The following is a 20,979-nucleotide window of genomic DNA, read 5'->3' as shown; positions in this document are numbered from 1 at the left end:
TTCAGTAATATTTCAGTACTAACGCTACGGGGCTAACGGCCAAAACTCCAGCCAAATAAACTCAAATTCCAAGAGGTAGTGGCACATAGCTCAGAAAGTTCACAACTCATTTTAACCTAAGACACTACATTTTTAATTGTTAGAAACTTCTTAGTTTACAAGAAACCTATCCAAAGCCTATTACATTTGGAGGAAAGCCTCAAATTAACTTTAATGGATCATTCAAACCACATAGTACTTTTACTTAATGAAAAACTTCATTTACAACAAAATGAATGAGACTTTTCCATTTTTCCTCCTGCAAATGTCTTGAGAGCAAAATGCCCACAATCCTTTAATCTCTTTCTCATATCAGTATCTACTCAAGGTTAAGCAACAACTAACAATTAGAACAAGACTATATTATAAACACAAATACTCATTTAATTTCTAGAGGACACACCCATTACTGTACATGTACTATCACAAAAACTTTCTTTGTAGGGCTTTTCTTGAGTTAAGGACTCAATCCTTCAGTTTTTACACAAACAAACTGCTTCTTGTAGATTTGGGCTCCAATCCTGCAAATATGCAGATGTGGAACTTTAGTCCCATGAAGCTATGTGAGTAAAGTTACAAGCACAAGCGTCTGTGGGACTAGAGCTGTAGCTATGAAATTTGCTTCAGCAAAGATTGCAAGAATGGGCACAACATACAGTTAATATTGGATATAGCAATTTAAGCTACATGCAGCGTCTTCAGTAGGGCCATATCTCAGTGGCTCTCAAGGGCGAAATGTATGCAAAGGTCCAATACAAGAGATCAAAACTTGCAGGAAACTTAAAAGTCCATGGTGGACTAATCCCTTTAGCGTAAGTAACCCGTTTCCATAGCAAAAAGAGGTCAATATCATTATCCACATTTTGCAGCTCGGGAAACTGAGTCAGGGTACGGGGGGGGAGGGGGGAGTGATTTGCCCAAGGTGAAGCAGAAGGCTTATACAGCTGACATCACTACCTTTCCTCAATAAAAGTGACGGGGGCTTCAAACCTCCGTGGACGCCGAGCGAGCTCCCTGGAAAGGACAAGGAGCGGTAGCGCGCAGCACAACTCGGAGTAGTGTGAACGGAAGGGGAAAGCGCGGGGTTTGCAGTTGCTTTAGGAACTCACGGGGCCCTCGCGAGGAGCTAGAGGCTGCGAGCGCCGCTCGGGAACCTGCCGGGTGGCAGCAGAGCGCTCCGGGCCTGGCAACGTGCCCGGGGAGCCAGGAGTCTTCCGCAGTCGCGCCGGGGCACGGACCACCCCGGCCCGCCGCCAGAAACCGCGGCGCCCCTTCCTCCCTCCGCGGGCGGAACTTACGCGCTCCGGTTCTCCCGCGGACTCGGGCGGGACCAGCGCCCCCCGCCGCCGCCGCGTGTGCAGCGCCAGCAGCTCCATGCGGCCCAGCGCCAGCCGCTGGTCTCCCTAGCTCGGCGCTCGGTCCGCAGCCAGTGCGCAGAATCCCGCTCGAAGCGCGCGGTCTAGGCCCGGGCCGGCAGCGAGTCCCCCCGGGGCGGGCGGCTGGGCGGAAACAGGGCGGGTCGGCCCCGCCTCCTGGGCCAGGGGAACCTCCTGGTGCGGATTGAGTCCAGGCACAGGCCGTGCACAGACAACCAGCTGGCCAAGCACAGGCTATGCACGTACACGGATGGACAAACACCACCCTGCAACCCGCACAGCAGCTGCCCCTCTGGGCAGTATAGCGCCTGGTTTCCGGGGCAGGCTGTGCAGGCAAAAACATTATAATTGTTTCACTCAACCCCTCTCCAAAACATTTTCTTCTCGAAGTGCATTGCCATTGAACGAAGGTGTGTGCGTGCGTGCGTGCGCCTGTGACCCACCGGCATCAGCTACATAAAAGTTACTTTTAAAGTAACCTGAGAAATACTTTCTTGCTTTGGCAAATTACACAAGAGTTGTCCAAGGCTGGATTTCTGTACGCATGTACCAATGTAGCAACAGGCTGTTGAAGTATTACTAGCTACCAGCATTTTAACCACGATGTTGCGTGGACAGGCTCTCTGCAGAGGGGTGGTCACTACTGTCCCTGCTGCTGCTGCTGTGTCTGGTGGAGCTGCAACATGATTTGGGACTCACATTATTGTAATATTTTTTTCAGATATTGCCCTGTTTCCCTCCTCCAGTGTTAACCCACAACATGGAACCTCCTTTTCTCTTCCAGCCTGCCATGTGTATCCGACTGTCCCATCTGCACAGGAGGATCCAATCCACCCCTGATAGGGGGTCCTTCCGCACTCTGATCAGGAGGTATGATGTAGCCTATTAACATTAATTCCCTCCTTACTGAGATGTCTTTAAAAAGAGGAATATTTAGGAATTTGCATTATGTAGTTAAAGCACAGCAAAAAAAATTGGTGAATTAAAAAAATAAAAATGATAAACCTTGGAGCTTGAGACAGAGAACAAAAGACTTTCTAGTAAAAAAAAAAATCACTGAAAGCAGCCTACACGGTCTCCTAGGACTTTAACCTTCAGCTTATGCCTTTTATTTTATAACACACAAGGTTGTTACAGCAGGGTGTAACCTCTAAGCTTATGTTACTGTGAATGCAGCTTCTTATTTTATCCTAAATGGATTGAGAGCTGTAGTTTTACTTTGCCAGGAGTTCAACTGCATGCATGTTTTACCAAGAATCATAGTTCTGATCTCGTGACATGTCATCTCCTACTGTATGTTTGTTTGGTTTTTATTCCTGAAAGGAGTTGATATAGTGTTGTTTTGAATTTAAGCACTTCAAACTGATCTGCTGAACCCTGAAACTAAAGTCTAATGGGAGTCTTACCATTGACTTAAATGGAAGCAGCATCAGGCCCATTTTTCTTTTATTTTCAAAATCATTGGTGTTCCTACAACTCAAAATGCTTTTGTTTCAGTGAGCCTTTTCACAATTGGTTTATAATGTAGGCCTGGCCTTTTAGGCATTATTAAAATATAGAACAAGTAGAGGGATTTCATTTTTAAAAGTATATTTTAACGCACATATCATATTAATACACATCTGCGTTATGGCCTATATGATACAAAACAAGTGGCAAAATCCTTGGCAACAGCTCCATGTTCTTACATATAATTATGTGTTTGCTTATAGTAATGAATTACAACAGACACAAATCAGCAAAAATGATCTACTTTGTCGCCTCATATACATGAAATCCAATTTGCTCCCATTGAAGTCAAAGGGAGTTTTGACATTGTCTTCAGCAATAGGAGGGTTGGGCACTGAAGTAGCCTACTGTACCATAACAGGTATTCCCAGTTAGGCCAATTAAGGAGCAGTACTACATCTGAGGCTATAAAGGGTCAGAGAGAGACACAATGAGAGGGGACTGGCTGGGAGAGAGAAAACTGCAGGCAGTAGCACAGGGGTGGGCAAAGTACGGCCTGTGGACCGCATCTGGCCCGTCAGACTCTTTAACATGGCCCTTGAGGTCCCGCTGTGCCGCGCGGCTCCCAGAAGCACCAGCATGTCTCCTCTCCGGCTCCTACACACAGCGATAGCCAGGGGGCTCCGCACCCTGCCCCCGCCCCAAGCGTAGGCTCTGCAGCTCCCACTGGCCGGGAACCACGGCCAATGGGAGCTGTGGGAGCCATGCCTGCAGACAGAGCAGAGTGCAGAGCCGCCTGGAGCCTGCACCCCTGACCTCCTCCTGCATCCCAAACCCCTGCCCCAGCCCTGATCCCCCTCCCGCTCTCTAAACCCCTCGGTCCCAGCCCAGAGCACCCTCCTGCCCCCCAAACCACTCATTTCCAGCCACACCCCAGAGCCTGCACCCCCACTGAGAGCCCTCACCACCCCACACACACCTCAACCCCCTGCCCCAGCCCGGAGTCCTCTTCTGTCTGAAGCCTGCTCGAACCCCTCAGCCCCAGCCCAGAGCCTGCTCCCCCATACCCCAACCTTGTGTCCCAGCCCGGAGGTCCCTCCTGCACCCTGAACCTCTCATTTCTGGCCCCACCCTGGAATCTACACCTCCAGCCCAGAGCCTGAACCCCCCGCCACCCCAACCCCCTGCCTCACCCCAGAGCCCCCTCCTATACTCCAAACGCCTCTGCTCCACCTCCAGCCCCCTCCTGCACCCCAAGTCCCTCATCCCTGGCCCCACCCCAGAGCCCACACCTCCAGCTGGAGCCCACACCCCAACCCCCAATTTTGTGAGAATTCATGGCCCGCCATACAATTTTCCATACCCAGATGCGGCCCTCAGGCCAAAAAGTTTGCCCACCCCTACAGTAGCAGAACTGCCAAAGTCCCATGAGAGAGGAGGCAGTGAGAGCCCAAAACATAAAGGGTGAGCTGAGGAACTGGTTTGTTTAAGTTTGGACAGTAAGACTGCCTAAAAGAGACTGTGGGTATGGCAGCAAGTCCTTAGCAAGGTTGAGAGAAACCCTGTCTTGTGGCACACTTCCCCTCACAGGGGACTCTGGCAGTCTTGCACTTCTGCTTTCAGCAATTTACTAGCTTGCTCCCTCTTTCAGCCAATTCCCCCTCATCGGTGCTATGTCTCTACTAGAAATGCTACACTGGCGTACACTTACAGTGATGGAAGGGAATCTTCTGTTGCTGTAATAAATCCACCTCTCCAAATGCTGGTAGCTAGAATTCTTCTGTCAACCTAGTGCTGTCTACACTGCGGCTTAGATCAGCTTAACTCTGTCTCCAAGAGTGACATAGCTAAGTTTCAGGTGTAGACCAGCTCTCTCTCTAGCTCTCTCTCTCTGACCTTTTATAGCCCCAGGTACAGCCTTCCCCCTTAACTGGCCCAACTGGGAGCACTTGTTCTGACACAGTTTGCTGGATCTACTTCAGTTTCAGGAGCCAGCCACCCTGTGACAGGCCTAGTGTGATCATTTGTTATTTGTAACAAAAAACTATAAGTATATATGTGCTTTAATTTAACCTAACAGTAAGAGCCTTCCTTAACCCAGTACAAGTAAGGGAATTAAAGGCTGAACCTGAAATTTCATTGCATGGTCTTCAAATACTGTGTGATCTTATATACTATACCATAAATTCTGCAGTAGCTTGGAACAATACATTGAATTAAGGATGGAGTTTCAGGCTTCACTTTGAATTTTCTTGCTTTAGAAGGTGTTAAGTCAAACTGGAAATGTTATTTGAAAAGGTGTGTGTGTGTGGTTTAATGTAAACGGTAGTCTAATTTCTGTGCCTTCAAGCTCTGGTAATGCTGTAACATAAAGAAAACAAAATCCATGTGGAAGTATGACTGATGCTGCATTAGTCTATGGGTTGAAAATAAAAAGGATTATAAATGATTCACTAGGTGTAGAAAATAAGGTAAGAAGACTTATTTGGGGGAAAATAATAAAAAGGTTTGTTCTGTTTATGCACAGCCTAAAGAAGGCACCATAAAAGATATATGACCATCCACCTTGTTTTTATTTGTAAAGTGTATTTTATTAGCTTATTTTTATCACTAGCAGTAAATGTTTAGTTATCTAATTACGAGACCAAGGTTGTTTCAATCATTAAACAAAACTAAGTCTATAATTACCTGTATTCTAAAGCTAGGAGTAAACTCCAACTTCCACATAACGTTAATGGAAAGATTATTGTAAAATTATACATGTTAATGGTGAGATTTTACAGCAAAGCAAGGGAGTAAAGTCCAGCTTTCTATTGTGCTTCTGTGTAATTACAGAACACATTACTGAATAGGAAGGAAAATGTTTAGTCTGCTTCCTATTTTTTGAGAACAATTTTGCCTATCTCCAGTAGGGACATATTTAAATAGGATGTGTGTCCCAGGTGGTACAAAACTGAGCACTAAGGGAAATGACCACAATTTTCAAACCTGGAGGCCTCAAGCCAGGCGTCTAAACCCATATTTAGGCATACAAATAAACCATTTGGCATTTAGAGGGTTTAAACACCCACAGTTCACTTCCCTTTTTTTGTTGCATGTTAAGTATGTGCTGTCACCCGTCATCTTGATGTGAGGTGCTATGTAGCTGCCTGACTCTAATCGATAGTATTATGTGGCTAGAGTCCTCGTGTGTTTTTCAACACAAGGGTTTCACTGACAATCTGAGGGCATGCTGCAGTAGTTATTCCTATAACTGGTTTTTGAGTATTTTTGTGCATTTCAGCCTTTTCCATGCTTTTTGATGCACAGGAGCACTTATGACCCACAGGCAGCTATATAATTTTTATTAAAAAATAAAAAGTCATCCAACTGTACAACCAGTTTTTTATTTGTTTGTTTTTTAAATGCACTGGTGTGTGGGAGTACCCAAGAACCCTCCCCAAAAGCCCTTGAATTGTGGTAACCTTCTTCCTACTCTGAAGTGTTATGGTTGTGACCACTTTCAAAGTATGTCATAGAATTATAGAATATCAGGGTTGGAAGGGACCTCAGGAGGTCATCTAGTCCAACCCCCTGCTCAAAGCAGGACCAATCCCCAACTAAATCATCCCAGCCAGGGCTTTGTCAAGCTGACCTTAAAAACCTCTAAGGAAGGTTTACCTCCCTAGGTAACTTCACCACCCTCCTAGTGAAAAAGTTTTTCCTAATATCCAACCTAAACCTCCCGCACTGCAACTTGAGGCCATTACTCCTTGTTCTGTCATCTGGTACCACTGAGAACATTGTCAGTGTTGACAACGGCCAAAGGAAATTGCTCAAAAATAGTGTGAGACATCAGTTTCTCCCGTGACTGAGTGTTATTCTTCAGCAATTCTCCAAGATCCTGGTAGCCTTGGGAATAATGGACCTAATAACAAATTTTAACTCCTATAACCCTTATATGGCAGCATTATAGACTGCCAGGGCAGCATATCTATAATAAGATTAATAATTATATGGTACTTTACAAACTTCCAGTTAATTATCACAACAGCCTTATAAGGTAAGTAAGTGACAATTATTATTCCCACTTTAAAGATGGAGAAAATGGGAAAAAGAAGTTAAGTCCAAGTCCCTACAAGAAGCCATTATCTCAGCCAGGAATTTTTGACTCCTGGTCTTGTGCGTAAACTACCAGGTCATATGTATCTAATCTTGATAGAAAGAAGTGATGGTTTTGTGATTAAGGCACTGGACTGGGAATTAGGAAATCAGAGTTTGATTTTACATTCTGTGTGATTTTGAGCAAGTCTTTTAACCTCTCTCTGAATCAGTTTCCTCATCTGTAAAATGGGGATAATATTACTCTCACAAAAGACTTGTGAGATTAAGTGCATACATTCTCATATTATGGTACAGAAAAATCTTTAAATTAAATCTGAGGTGAACAATTTCAAAGTTGGGTGCTTAAAATAGGCTCCTAAGTAAGTGTCCTGATGTTCAAAGGTGCTGAGCACTCAAACTCTAATGAAGGCTATGAGAACTCACCACCTATGAAAACAATCAGCCCAGTTATTTAGATACCTATTTTAGGCATCCATTTTAGAAAATGTTGGTCTAATTTCCCATTATTGAGAGCTCACAGGATGAAATACTGACCTTACTCAGACAAGACTGGTATTGAAGTCAGTGGGAGGTTTGACTGTGTAAAAAGTTGTGAAAAGTTCAAAATGTGGTTTCTGTTGCAGTAAGGTCAACAGCTATTAAATAATGACAATGAAAATGTCATTGCTGAAAGTTTAAATTTTAAAAATAATATTGTCTCCTTCAGGTATTGACAGCATAGATCCCTACTCTGAGCCATGCCAAAGGTCTTAGTACCTATATTAGAGGTTCTGAAAATCATGGACTGACCATTTGGTATGAAGTTATATAAGGAGACATGCCTGCCCCCCAGTTCTTCTCAGACCCCGGGCTCCTTCTTCCTTTTTTTTTTTCTTGCAGCCACTTCTGTTGTTGTTCAGTGGGGCAGCCACGGCATCCCTTTTGGTGTTGTGCTTCATGGGCAGATTGGCTCATGTGGGCTCCACCCTCAGCAGTAAGTCATGTAAGGTTAGCTTTCCTGTGAAAGCCACAAAGAGAATGTTTTCATTCTTCTGAGAATCTACTGAAACCATCTGCTGCCTTAATGTGGATATCATCACCTGAGGTTCATTTATACACAACAGAATTGTCTGCTAGGGATGCAGATCATTTGGTGGATGGAGAACAAGAACAGTTAGAATGTCCTCCCTCTTTTTCTACTCATGTTAATATGAGATCTTCTTTGATCTTGCCACTCTGACTTCGGAAGCTTTCAAGGCCTTCCAAGAAGGGTGGTGGAAAATCTGAATATCCAATTTTTGGTAGTTCAGGAAAAGATCCATCAGTTGATAGCCTATTGATAATTAATCATTGCAACAATTTACCCAGGGTCATGGTGAATTCCCCACCACTGAGAAGTTTTAAATCAAGACTGGATGTCCATTCTGGCTTTAGAATCTATGAATCTATATCCTAGAGCTACATGAGAAAGAGAGTAAGTGAATGTCTCCTGCAGCTGGCAAGGGATATTGGCTCACTCTTGCATCCACACTAGTCTGATAAATAGATCAGACTCTTCAATATGGGTTAAAGCATTTTTATCAGCACTCCTCCAAAATCACTCATTGTGTTACTTTTTAGCAAGAGGATCAGAAGCTGGGAGAGCTTCAACATCTATGCCACAAGAAAAGGAAGCAAAGAGTATGGATGCTTTAAGAAGCATATATTCATAAACAACTATACAACTGTATTGCAAATTTTCAGGTGTTGTTGGTGAAATATTACTTCTGTTTGTAGACAAGCTTCTCCTATCATTGTAGCACCTTCTAGAGATGGAGAGAGAGAATATCAAAGCCTTAGTTTCTGAATGGGAAAAAATACTTCATTGTGGTGTATTTCACTCATGACATTGTGGTCAACTCAGTTGTAACAGTTACAATGCACTCTTAATTTTGACTGAAGAACTCCACCCTGTCTTTTGAGGTCAAGGCTAAAACAGAGGACATGGTATTTGAACGCCCAAACCTGTTCATTGTTGTCAAGGTTCCTTCCCCACTCTGAACTCTAGGGTACAGATGTGGGGACCTGCATGAAAACCTCCTAAGCTTACTTTCACCAGCTTAGGTTAAAACTTCCCCAAGGTACAAATTAATTTTATCCTTTGCCCTTGGATCCACTGCCACCACCAAACTTTAACTGGGTTTACTGGGAAACGTAGTTTAGACACGTCTTTCCCCCCAAAATCCTCCCAACCCTTGCATCCCACTTCCTGGAGAAGGTTTGGTAAAAATCCTCACCAATTTGCATAGGTGACCACAGACCCAAACCCTTGGATCTTAGAACAATGAAAAAACATTCAGTTTTCTTACAAGAAGACTTTTAATAGAAGTAAAGGAATCACCTCTGTAAAATCAGGATGGTAGATACCTTACAGGGTAATTAGATTCAAAACATAGAGAATCCCTCTAGGCAAAACCTTAAGTTACAAAAAAGACACACAGACAGGAATAGTCATTCTATTCAGCACAGTTCTTTTCTCGGCCATTTAAACAAATCATAGTCTAACACATACCTAGCTAGGTTACTTACTAAAGTTCTAAGACTCCATTCCTGTTCTATCCCCAGCAAAAGCAGCATACCGACAGACACAGACCCTTTGTTTCTCTCCCTCCTCCCAGCTTTTGAAAGTATCTTGTCTCCTCATTAGTCATTTTGATCAGGTGCCAGAGAGGTTACCTTTAGCTTCTTAACCCTTTTTCAGGTGAGAGGATTTTTCCTCTGGCCAGGCGGGATTTTAAAGGGATTTACCCTTCCCTTTATATTTGACAACTGTCAAAATAGAAGACACTCTTGAGATAACGGACATGTGCTCCTCCTTTCAGTCCTTGAGCCTTTTGCATACCATCTTGAAGAGGAAATCCACTCCATTCGGGTGTAACAGAGGTAGTCCTTTTCCCAGCAATGCAGAGGTCTGGATCAACAGCTTCTTAAGAAACAGCCTTTCTCCAAACAGAAGGGCAATCATGGAAAAGTCAAAGCCCTCATCTTTTGCTTTATCCAGAGCATCTTCTAATGAGTAGTAAATTTGATGTAATATCAGTGAGCCTCCCTGTAAATCTACAGGATGTCCACTCCTCCATATTGTCATATGGAAATAGTCTCTCCTTCATTATGGCATGGAGTAGAGTTGCTTTTTGACAAATAAGACCTACAAAATATTCACAAAGAATATGTTCTTTAATTCCATTCCTTGATGCCATTTCCCCTCTTTTTCAGGGATTCTTCTCATGAGGAATTGCTAAAGGATGAAGTAGTTTCTTTCTTCAATTACACACTCCATAAGAAATCCCTCAGCAACACAGAGGCTTTATTTTCTTATTTATCATTCCAAAGAAATAAGCTAGACATCATTCCACAATGGAATTAAGAAAACAGAAGAAGGTACATGAAAAGCTTCAAGTTCTATATGTTAAACTGATAAGAACTGATTTAATAATTTTATTAAGATAATGTTGAAATAAAAAACGGTACAGAGTTCAAGCATAGAAGTTTCTGGTTGTTAGGGGATAAGGTACAGATTATCAAGGGGTGTGAAATTCGGTTTAGGAGCTGGTGGAGTAAGGATTACATAATAATCTGCAATCTCCCCGACTGGGGGTAATAGTTTAACCGGTCAGAGTACAGACATTGAGATATGGGGGTAAGTTATCCACATAGCGGCTATGTTCAGGTGCGGAGTATAGTGAGAGCAAGCTCCTATTCCATCTTCCTGATACTACACTTCATCTTAGCCAAAAGGCTGTGGCAACTTTAGTTTCTTTTATCCCTTCCCTAAGTCCACAAGATTGGTTTGTGGGTCTCAGTTTAAAGGTACTTTTTTCCACATTTCTTTCAGGCCAAGCCATTGAAAAATACTTGGCTTACAAATTGTAGAGAGTGGCTTAAACAATAACTATTTGAAAATATTTAATCAATAGTAATTTCTTGTCATGCATGGATATTCTACTAGACAAAAAAGTTTATTTTGCAAAGGGGTTGTGATAAGAATTGAATCTTTTTGTAGTACAGTAGAAAGTTTCAGAAACTACCTGCAGTTTTTATGCATCAACTACAGAGGATGTTAGTGCTGTAAAATGAATAACACACCATTAATTGCCTACTACTGAGAGGATTGTTTGCCTCAAATATAAATGGAAACTCTGCAGTTGTAAGATTTAAAGTGTTCAGTAGCAAATGTAGAGGATATATAACTTATAAACAATTTAAATATTGATAGATGTGAACATGGTACAGTACATCATAGGAACAAAGAAGTTAGAAATGGAAGAGATCCATTAAATCATTAAGTCCATACCCCTGCAAGTATAGTATGTAGTCCTTTCAACAAAGGACATGTTGCGTATTTAACCAAAACAAGTACTCTTCCCCCCCTCAATCAGTAGTTAAAGCTTATGCTGCATAAAGACAGAAATAACAAGGACATGTGATAATGATACTAGCCAGCCGCTCAGGTGCCATTAGGGAATAATGCACCAGTAAAGCTCAGAGTTACAATATCCCATGTATAACAAAAAAAAAAAATCTATATTTTTATATCAGTGCCCTTACTAGCATGGATGGCTATTTCATATCTGTGTACAGACTTTTCTTTTTTATTCCATTAAACAGATGTTAATTTCCTTTGATAGAAAAAGAACAATGCAGATATTTTGGTCAGAGTCTCAGGCAGGCACTAATTCTAAATAATGCTTCTAATAAAGTAAAATTCCAGCAAAGGGATATAGATTTACATCAGTCTTCAGAGGTTGCTGATGCCACCTACAGACTATCAGCTATTTCTACAGCTTCTAAACTCATATAGAGACCTTTGTCTCTGAGACCTATTCTGACACTGACTCAGAGGACTGTGTTCTTTTTGCCTTTAAAAAACAACAACGCTGTATTCAAAAAGCATTTGCTTTGTCACATTTGGATGTTTTGTGCACTTCTGAGGAACTGAAGGATTTACAACAGTGTTTTGGATTTAAAGAAGTGGCCTGATGAATTTGTCACATGAGATATGTTTTAATGTAAGTTTAACCTCTGTCTTCATTAAGCACTGCTCTGTCTCTGATCTTTGTGTCACCATGTTCCCTATCTCTGGCAACTCACATAATTTTCTTCATCATTGCACACTAGTTTCCTGGTCCACATCCCTCCACCTAACATTTCCATGGCCTCCAATCCATCGATGTTGATGACTTCTCTGCCTCCTCTTCCCAAAAGTATTCTCCCTCTCCTTCATTGGTTCAGTCAATTGAATTCCTGTTCTTTAATCTCTCCACTACCCTTAACTCCTTCCACCACAAAAGCTGTTGCAATAACCCACAACATCCGTTTCCTCGACTGCATTGCTGAGTGCTTGTGGAGAAACTCCCATGATCATGTGGACTTCCTCGATTTACAAATTTGTTCTCTCTTCATTTAGAGCTTGATACCACTGACAAGAGTGGGCTTTGGATCAAGACCTTAGTTTTGCCATTTTCTTGGTCAAGCAGCACTACTTTTGAAAACCTCATGAATCCTATACTCACAATCTCAGGACCTGTTTGCCACCTTAGACTTCCTCCTATAATTCTTCCCTCCTGTGTTGCACAGAACCATAAAGATGTAGGCCTGGACAGGACTTTGAGAGGTCATCTAGTCCATCCCAGTGTGCTGAGGGAGGATCCAATACACCTAGACAATCCCTGACAGTTGTTTGTCTCACCCGTTAAAAAAAACCTCCAGTGATGGGGATTCCACAACCCACTTTGGAAGACTATTCCAGTGCTTAGCTATCTTTATAGTTAGAAAGTATATTTTCCGCTGCATGTGCAAGATCTTGCTCACCTTTTCAGTATGATTGACCAGATCTGTCCTGACCTCTATCCTCCTCCTCTCCCATTATACTTTGTTATATAATGCCTTTCTTATTAAGAATCATTGAGGTAGCCACTCAAGGAGAAACTATAGAAATAGTGGATGCAATGCAGGTAACCACCCAGAGTGTTGTTAGGAGGTATTGTGAGGTTTACGGCCCAGTCTCACTTTTGGAGGCAGAGGGCCCCAATGGAAGAGCCTGGAACTAATGGGATATTCTAGGTTCCAAGCACAGCGGCCGGAGACTGGAAGAATGCAGTTGGAGTGAGCAAACAGAAGGAGTCTCTGTGGGTCTCTGGAGAGAAAAGGCAAAAAGGTAGATGTTTCTTAAGAGAAGCGCTGGAGTGCCTTATCTTGGATTTCTGCAGAAGGGGACTGTCTGTATGCAGTTTGTTCCTGATGCTGTTCAAGGAAACAGGACTGGTGTACATTTTTGTAAAAAATAAATAAATTGCACGAAGCAAATACCTTGAGTACATCTCACTGATATCCCATACAAATGGAAACCATCCTGCAAAGCTCTGAATTTTAGTTACCACTCAGCCAAAGGGGCAACAACCGTTTCCTTCTCTTCACTTACTAATTTTGAAGTTTCTTACCTGCTCTCCTCTGATCTATCAATCTGTCTCAGTTACCCTATTTCCTGTTGACTCATGATCTCCCTTGCACTTACTCTTACTCCCTCCTTCAACTTTTCCTTAACCTCTCTCTTCTGGCTCTTTGCCCTCACAATACAAGCACGATCTGTTCTCTCCCAGCCTCAAAAAACCACCTATGATCCCTCTTGCCTGTTCAGCCACTTCAGTTCTTTACTTCCCTCATCTCTAAACTTGTCAAATATTCCACCTACAACTATTTATTTGAGTTCTTCTTTTCTATTCACATCTCTGATCCCCTCCAGTCTGGCTTCTACCCTCTCCTCTCCACTAAAACTGCTGTCATCAAGATGGCTAACAACTGCAGCATGGCTAAACCTCAGAACCTCTATTCTCATCCTTTTTGATTTCGCCACTGCTTTTGACATTGTCACTCATATCTTCCTCCTTTGTGTATTGACCTCCCTTTCTCGTTCTTGTCGTTGATGACTTTGTCCTCTCCTATTTTTCTTATACTTCTCTGATCATTCCTTCAGCACCTTCTTCTTTGGTGGGTTCTCCTACTCAGCTGTCCCACTTTCCAGGGTGGTCTCATAGGGATCCATCCTTGGTCCACTCCTTTTATCTCTCTCCACATCCTTTCCCACTTATCCACTCATCTACCCAATCCACCCAGGGCTTCAGTTGCCAATTTTATGCCATTGACTTACAAAACTACTTCTCTGCTTCTGGTTTGTCTCCTTCCACCCAACCCTACCTCTTCACTTGTCTCTCTGACATCTCATCCTGTATGCTTTGTCAGGAACTTCAACTTAATGGGTGAAATCCTGACCTCCGTGAAGTCAGTGGGAATTGACTCCCCATTCCTATTGACATTAATGGGGTCAGGATTTCATCTGGTATGTCTAAAGCTGAAATCCTGCCTTCTCTTCCAGAATCTTCCCACTCTTCTCTTTTTCTGTCAATGTGCACTGCAAGACCATTTCCCAAGTCACTGAAACCCATGCTTCTACCCACAATCAAATATTCTCTTTGATACTTCCCTTTCTCTCACCTTGAACGTCCAGGCTGTGTCAAAATATGGCCTTCCTCCGTAGCATCTGTCAACAAAGATTTCTTCACTCTGCTGTCATCTCCGTTTTGACTATTGCCACTGTCTTCTCCCTGGCACCCTCTGACATCCACGTGGACTCGGCCCCCAGTCCATTTATAGTGTGCCTTCTATGATTACCCTCTTTGCCCATCATCCCCATCATGTCACGAACCTCTCCCATCAGCACCATCTCTCCTTTTCCTCCTCCTCAAGTTCATTCCCCAGCACACTGGGGGAGTGCCCCCTGCTATCAACCTCTGTGTACCATTCTGCGTACTGTTCCTGACCCCGGAGTCGCTGTGGAGAGGGGGCAGGACCATGGTCTCACCCTTTTCCTACCCATCTCTGCCTTTTGGGGTATCAAGTTTCTTTGGGAAGTAATGAGAGAGCAGCCCATGGACTCCCCTAACTGCAGTTCTACCTTGAGGATCTTGCAAGAGGGGAAGGCTCCTTACATGCTCATCACCCCCCCTTTCCCCCCTGTATCATATAAGGTCAAGACCCTAAGTCAAGGAAATAAAGTTGCCAATAAAAGTCAGCATTTTTTTATAAAGAAGTACTTGTTTGTCTTTGAAAGTCTGTACTCTTTTCACCCTGTGGAAGGTGATTATTATTTTGTAATAAGTGTGATCAAGGTTTGTACAGTTAGGTAGTCTCACTAGTTCAGAAAATCAAAATGTCTTTTGTGTGTGTTTGAAAACGTTAACAAAAATACTGTTTTTAATAGGTTTGTATAAATGAGTTCCCAGATTAATGCTTAATAAACGGTGTTTTGGAGTAAGACAGTGAATATGTTCCTATTAGTGCTTCATATAATTTACCAGAATTGGAATAGGAAGTAACATGATAGAATTAAAAAAAAGTGGAGTTACATAGGAGACCTTCTTACATCTATATAGTTTAATTTTACATATTTTATCATACAAGTACTGAGAAGTAATATTTCAGTGCACAATATAACGTATCTGCCTTGAGTTATTGTTAACCATAACATTATGAATTTCTCCCCGGATTTTTATTTCTTCTTCTCTGTGAACTGGAATTTACATGTTACCTCTGTTCATTGTGATGTCTTTGTCTGGAGTTGTGTCAGGGAAGTGGTTTCAAGACCTAACAGCCAAAAGAAATACATCGTATTTACCTGCTCCACATAAAAATGATTCCTTGCTGTGTATAAAACTAGGATTCTGTCTAATTGTGTTAATTTTTAATGGGGAATTCCTAGCTTGAATATAATAAAATAAAACCTGTGTCTGTCAGGAATATGTTTCAGTGCTTCAAAGGGCACTATAATATTATTAATAGTAAATGTTTGCAATAACAATTCTTTGTAGACTGAGTTATTCATGCTCAGAGAAAAATTAGTAATACAGTCCAGAGTAACTACCCATTTTAAGAGATTTTGCATCTTTAATTTTTTTTTATCTCTGAGTTTGATACTGACTCTGTAATTGGGTTGTGTGTGACTTGAGGGGAGTAGTAGATCAGCTGGGAACGATGGGAGGTTTGCCAGATTAATTTGGCCTGCTGCCTGTTGTTCAATCTGGAGCCATTGAAGTCCTGGGTTTCCCTGGGATCATGCTGCCAAAGACTCCATATGGGATGCCCAGAAATATAGCCTAAGTTAGGGAGATTTAGTTCTCCGATGTCTCAATGGGCCTATACATTTTTAACAGCAATTCTTGTTTTTTGCCTACCAAATGAACCTTGAAAAGGTCTTGTGAAGCTTATTAAAGAATGAGGTTTTAAATTCTCTGAAACAGTTGTGGTAGACATAGGAGATTAGGGAGGATATTTATTCTGAGAAGCAACAGCCTTCCTATAACTGTTATGGGGAGAGTCATTCCTAAAATTTAATAGCATGGGATTAATTTTCAGTTTTGAATTAGGTTTAAGATCACTTTAGCCCTCAAATATTTATTCCATCTTGGGGGGATTTAAATTGGGCCACTATTTCAGGTTGAAATCTTCTACAGATTTGTTTAAATTCAGTATGTAAACTGAACACTAGCCAAATGATAGTTGTAGTTGGGAATGAGGGACTTGATTGTATAGTAAAGAGTTCATTGGACTAAATGCCATTTTATAATCTCACTGCTAACTTATATTCATTTCCAGTAATTTGAAACATGTCATAGTTTCCACAAATGGCCCAATTACTAGATAAAATAGTTGTGGGGACAGAGTATCTTTGTCAGGTTCCATTTGATTAAAAGGGAGAGACATATATTACCATTAATAAACAGATTTATTTGTTTGGTCTTATAAAGGCCTTAATTGTGTCCCAGGCCACTCTACACAGTCAAATACCTTTTCTCCCCTTTAAAAAAATCCATAAAAGAGCTGAAGTCCTGACAGGTGAGTGCTGATGAGCCCTCTGATGTAGGGGAAAGGTGCTTGAGTAAGTGTGTACATGAATGTTCCTTATAATGTTTTTTTCCCCCATGAAACCTCATGTCCCTCCCACCATCTTTTCTCCCCATTTAAAAATAGCACACACCCCACCTGTAATTTTAGAAAACAAACATATTGAGTTTTCGTTGCTTTACAGATCTAATGCTACAAAATAAAATATTAGGGAATAAATTAAAAAAGAGTGGTATTGTGGTCTGATTACACAATCCACATCAGACTAATGTCCTGTGCTTGGGCAGAGGTAGAACAAACAGCAGCAGAGTCAGCATCTGTTATTCACTTACTCGGCTTGCTGGGCTTGGCAAGGGCATGTGGAGTACTTTGTTTATCTGAATAGAGATGTCCATTTTATCCTGTTGACAGATCTCAATGAAACTTTCATAGAGATTCTCTGCAGTCCTCTCCTGAAAATTTCTAGGGATGGCAGCCTTGTTTCTTTCACTGCAATTGGATATTTCCCAGACCACTTTACGATGAGTTTGCCTGGCACCATGTCAGTAAACAAGTTAGCAGTATATGGCCAGAGGTGGCTTTGGGACACCAGTAGCAGCTGGGTCCTCTGTGACTTTGTCACTCCCAGGAGTGAGATATCATCAAAATCACCATTGCCTGTGAAAACAATGCCAGTATTCATTACACTTTTTTTATGCCCATACGCAGGGAGGGGCACCCAACGTTTATAGCTTTCATGGAACAGAACAACTCCATTCCTCCCCACTAGGCTATACTCACCATAGTTTGAGCTGCAGAGTGGTGCTGTAATGAGATGCTCAAAAGCTAAAGTGTCAATAAGCATTTCCTATTTATGGGAATAATGTTTGGGGGTTTTGAGACCTAACTTTCCTTGATTGTTGTGATTGTAAATCTAATGGTGCATCTGTACATTTTAATCAGCAGTCTCTGGCATGATGATCTTGTTGGGTGCCTCTCCATGCCTGCTCAACATCTGACCCTGATCAGGAGGAGAAATAAGAGGTTTAGGGAGGATATGTTCTGGAAGATCCTCCAATTCTTTACAGCTCCAGCCTATAAGTGCAGGGTTTGGAGAGCCCATCTGAACATGACCATGGAGAAGGACCAAAAATGGAGAGAATGGTTGCTGCAGGAGAGGCAAAAGGACTGAGATGCATCGGGAAATAAATCAGAACCTAATGGCTTTGCTCAGGGAATAAACTCAAATGTTCCAGAGTGTCATTGACCTACATGCCCAAAGACCCTCATGGTTGCACTCCCTACATCCCCCAACATTCCTCATGGCACCATGATGTACCTCCTTAGCCCTACCTCTCCATGCTGAACAACAAAGAGAAAAATACCTACACATGTACTGATCTAAAAAAAACACAGGTTGGTGTATATGTAATGCACACAGCTCCAGAAATGTGGCTATGAAACCTGAGGCATTAAAATGTCATTATTGGAAATATCCTACACAACTTCATGTAGACAGGTGGATCAATGTTCTTGAGTCTTAACATATTGAGATCTCATTACCATAAGCAGGACAAGTGGGAATCATTCCCCAACATCTGGAATCTGAGAGGTGAATATTTCACTGTATAGAAGGATCCGGTATGTACTGTACGTGACAGTGTCTTTCTTCTGTGAATGGTGCATTGAGATGACGTATGTTTTGGAGAGAGCTGGACAGGAGATGATAATGAGGGGACGGAGATGGTGCTGGATCATAGAAGCGTAGGAGTGGAAGGGACCGCCATAGGTAATTTAGTCCAGTCCCCTGCACTCAAGGCAGGACTATGTAATAACTAGACCATTCCTGACTGGTGTTTATCTAACCTGTTCCGAAAGAAAACCTCCAGTGATGGAGATTCCACAACCTTCCTCAGCAATTTGTCCCAGTGCTTAACCACCCTGACAGTTAAGAAGTTTTTTCTAATGTCCAACCTAAACCTTCCTTATTGAAATTTAAGCCCATTGCTTCTTGTTCTATCCTCTGATGTTAAGGAGAATCATTTTTCATCCTCCTCTTTATAAGAACCTTTTAGGTATTTGAAAACTGGTATCGTGTCCCTTCTGTCTTCTCCAAACTAAATAAACCCTATTTTTAAATCTTCCCTCACAGATCATGTTTTCTAGTCCTTCAATCAGTTGAGTTGCTCTCCTCCAGACTTCCCCCAATTTGTCCACCTCCTTCCTGAAACGCGGCGCCCAGAACCGGACACAATACTCCAGCTCCCCGGCCAGCTCTGAGGCAAACCCTGTGCGCCCTCCGCTTTCGTTTTGTAAAATTCAACAGCTGCTGACCTGCCCCTCCCACCGCCCCCAGCCCGCACCCGCACCCGCACCCGCACCGCCCTCTCCCCGGCTGCTTCCCCACCCCGGCCCGGCTGCCGATCGCCCCGCCCCCTCCCGGGTTCCCGGCCTTCCTCTCCATGGGAACGGGCGGAGGAAGTGCGCTTGCGCATGCGGGGGTCCTCCTCGTCGAGCATGCGCGGAGGCAGAGGAGGTTCGCTCTGAGGCAGGGCGGATCGCTCCGCCGACCGGGTTGCACGTGCCCCTCCTGGCCGCGGCGCCGGCCACAGACTAGTCCTAGCCATGGCTGCGCTGGCCGAGGTGGGCTCTGCCGGGCACTTCCGGGAGCTGCTGCAGCAGAAGGGCAAGTACGTGCGGCTGGCGCCGGCTCCGGCGAGCGGTAGCGTCAGGCCCCAGGGGCCCGGCCCGGCCCGCGTTGGGGAGGCAGCGGCTTTGTCATCGGGGAGTTGGAGCCAGGCTGTGGGGAAGGAGGGGGCGGGTGTTGTTCCCTGGGGGAGGCGCGTTCTTTCTGTGGGTGAGGCCTGCCCGGTCCCGCGGGGGTCACTAACCCTCCCCCCCGGCGGGGGTCCACTAACCACCCGCTGCTGCCGCCTTCTCCCCTGGGGGCGTCGTTAATTCCGTCCGCCTCCTGCCCTGCCTCCTTCGGTTACTAACCTCCTCTCCCGCTTACCCCCATTTCCTTGCCCTGCCCCTGTGGGACATCCACCCCAGCCTAATGCATTGGCCTGGGCATTGGGATACCTGGTTTGCCCTTCCTGGCTCTGCTTGTGAATTAGGGCAAAACACTTAATCCCACTCTGCTTTTTACACTACACTAGTAATTTACATTGGTATAACTACATCTCTCCGGGGTTTGAAAAAAATCAACACCCCTGAAGATTTCAGAGTAGCAGCCGTGTTAGTCTGTATCCGCAAAAAGAACAGGAGTACTTGTGGCACCTGAGAGACTAACAAATTTATTTGGGCATAAACTTTCGTGGGCTATAGCCCACTTCATCGGATGCATTCAGTGGAAAATACAATAGGACCATTTTATATACATGGAGAACATGAAACAATGGGTGTTACCATACACACTGAGAGTGATCAGTTAAGGTGAGCTATTACCAACAGGAGAGAAAAAAAACCCTGAAGATGTAGCTCTGCTGTCCTAATCCCTGCTGTAGACAGCACTAGATGGACAGAAAAATTCTTCTGTTGATCTAGGCCATGTCTACATTAGACCTTACAGCGGCACAGCTGTACGCATGCAGCTGTGCTGTTGTAAGATCTCCTGTGCAGCAGCTCTGTGCTGACAGGAAAGCGTCTCCCACTGTCATAGTGCTGTGCAAAGTGGTGCTGCTTCTTGGTGTAATTTATGTTGCTCATAGGGGTGACTTTTTCATACTCGTGAGCGACAGAAATTATATTGACAAAAGTGCTAGTGTAGACATAGCCTTAGCTAATGCTTATCAGAGAGGTGGATTATCTGTGCTGATGTGAGAACCTCTCTTGTTGGCGTAGGTAGTATCTACACTGAAGCGCTACAGTGATGCAGCTGCACTAAGTGTAGACTTATCCTAAGGCTTGGCCCACTCTAGGAAATTAGGTTGGTATAAATGTGTCGCTCAGGGATATGAAAAATCCACACCCCTGAGCGAAGCAGATAAATTTACCTAACCCTCTGTGAAGACAGCTCTCAGAGAGCTAGATTATTTATGCCACCAGGAGAGTCCCTCCCATCAGCATAGGTAGCATCTTCACTGAAGTACCGCAGTGGTGTAGTTGTGCTGCT

At 43.4% G+C, this 20,979-nt stretch overlaps 2 protein-coding genes and 2 long non-coding RNA genes across 12 annotated transcripts in view; 2 read left to right on the top strand and 2 right to left on the bottom strand.

Moving 5' to 3' along the window:
• C7H10orf143 (chromosome 7 C10orf143 homolog) overlaps positions 1-1,476 on the bottom strand; it is a 58,961-nt gene extending 57,485 nt beyond the window's left edge. For all 6 annotated transcript variants that reach the window (XR_006292008.1, XM_043550442.1, XM_027819579.3 and 3 more), the window contains exon 1: positions 1,338-1,476. Coding sequence is in view for 5 of the 6 variants with exons in the window: in XM_043550442.1 (XP_043406377.1) it covers positions 1,338-1,415 (78 nt within the window). In the remaining variant the exon portion in view is untranslated. The remainder of the gene's footprint in view (positions 1-1,337) is intronic.
• LOC114018849 lies at positions 1,037-18,439 on the top strand. Of its 3 annotated transcripts, none has more exons than XR_006292009.1 (3): positions 1,037-1,123; positions 2,137-2,285; positions 17,826-18,439. It is a non-coding gene; the product is annotated as an uncharacterized LOC114018849 (long non-coding RNA). The 3 variants fall into 3 exon arrangements; XR_003564060.3 differs by lacking the exon at positions 1,037-1,123 and adding an exon at positions 1,688-1,825 and having other exon boundaries at positions 2,200-2,285; XR_006292010.1 differs by lacking the exon at positions 1,037-1,123 and adding an exon at positions 1,703-1,825.
• LOC122466481 lies at positions 16,472-18,565 on the bottom strand. Its single transcript, XR_006292011.1, has 3 exons — positions 18,426-18,565; positions 17,664-17,883; positions 16,472-17,540 (listed from the first exon to the last, which is right to left on the bottom strand). It is a non-coding gene; the product is annotated as an uncharacterized LOC122466481 (long non-coding RNA).
• A 723-nt stretch (positions 18,566-19,288) lies between these two features.
• The window catches only part of GLRX3 (glutaredoxin 3), a 35,319-nt gene continuing 33,628 nt past the window's right edge, over positions 19,289-20,979 (top strand). Inside the window, exon 1 of one of the 2 annotated variants that reach the window (XM_027819551.3) lies at positions 19,289-19,552. In XM_027819551.3, coding sequence (XP_027675352.2) covers positions 19,488-19,552 — 65 coding nt within the window. In that variant the 5' untranslated portion in view covers positions 19,289-19,487. The remainder of the gene's footprint in view (positions 19,553-20,979) is intronic. The other variant, XM_037904418.2, reaches the window with a different exon arrangement.

This window comes from Chelonia mydas, chromosome 7, assembly GCF_015237465.2.
Source record: "Chelonia mydas isolate rCheMyd1 chromosome 7, rCheMyd1.pri.v2, whole genome shotgun sequence".
NCBI lineage: Eukaryota > Metazoa > Chordata > Testudines > Cheloniidae > Chelonia > Chelonia mydas.
The sequence above is the reverse complement of the archived record's forward strand: the minus strand, read 5'-3'. Positions and strand labels throughout refer to the sequence as shown.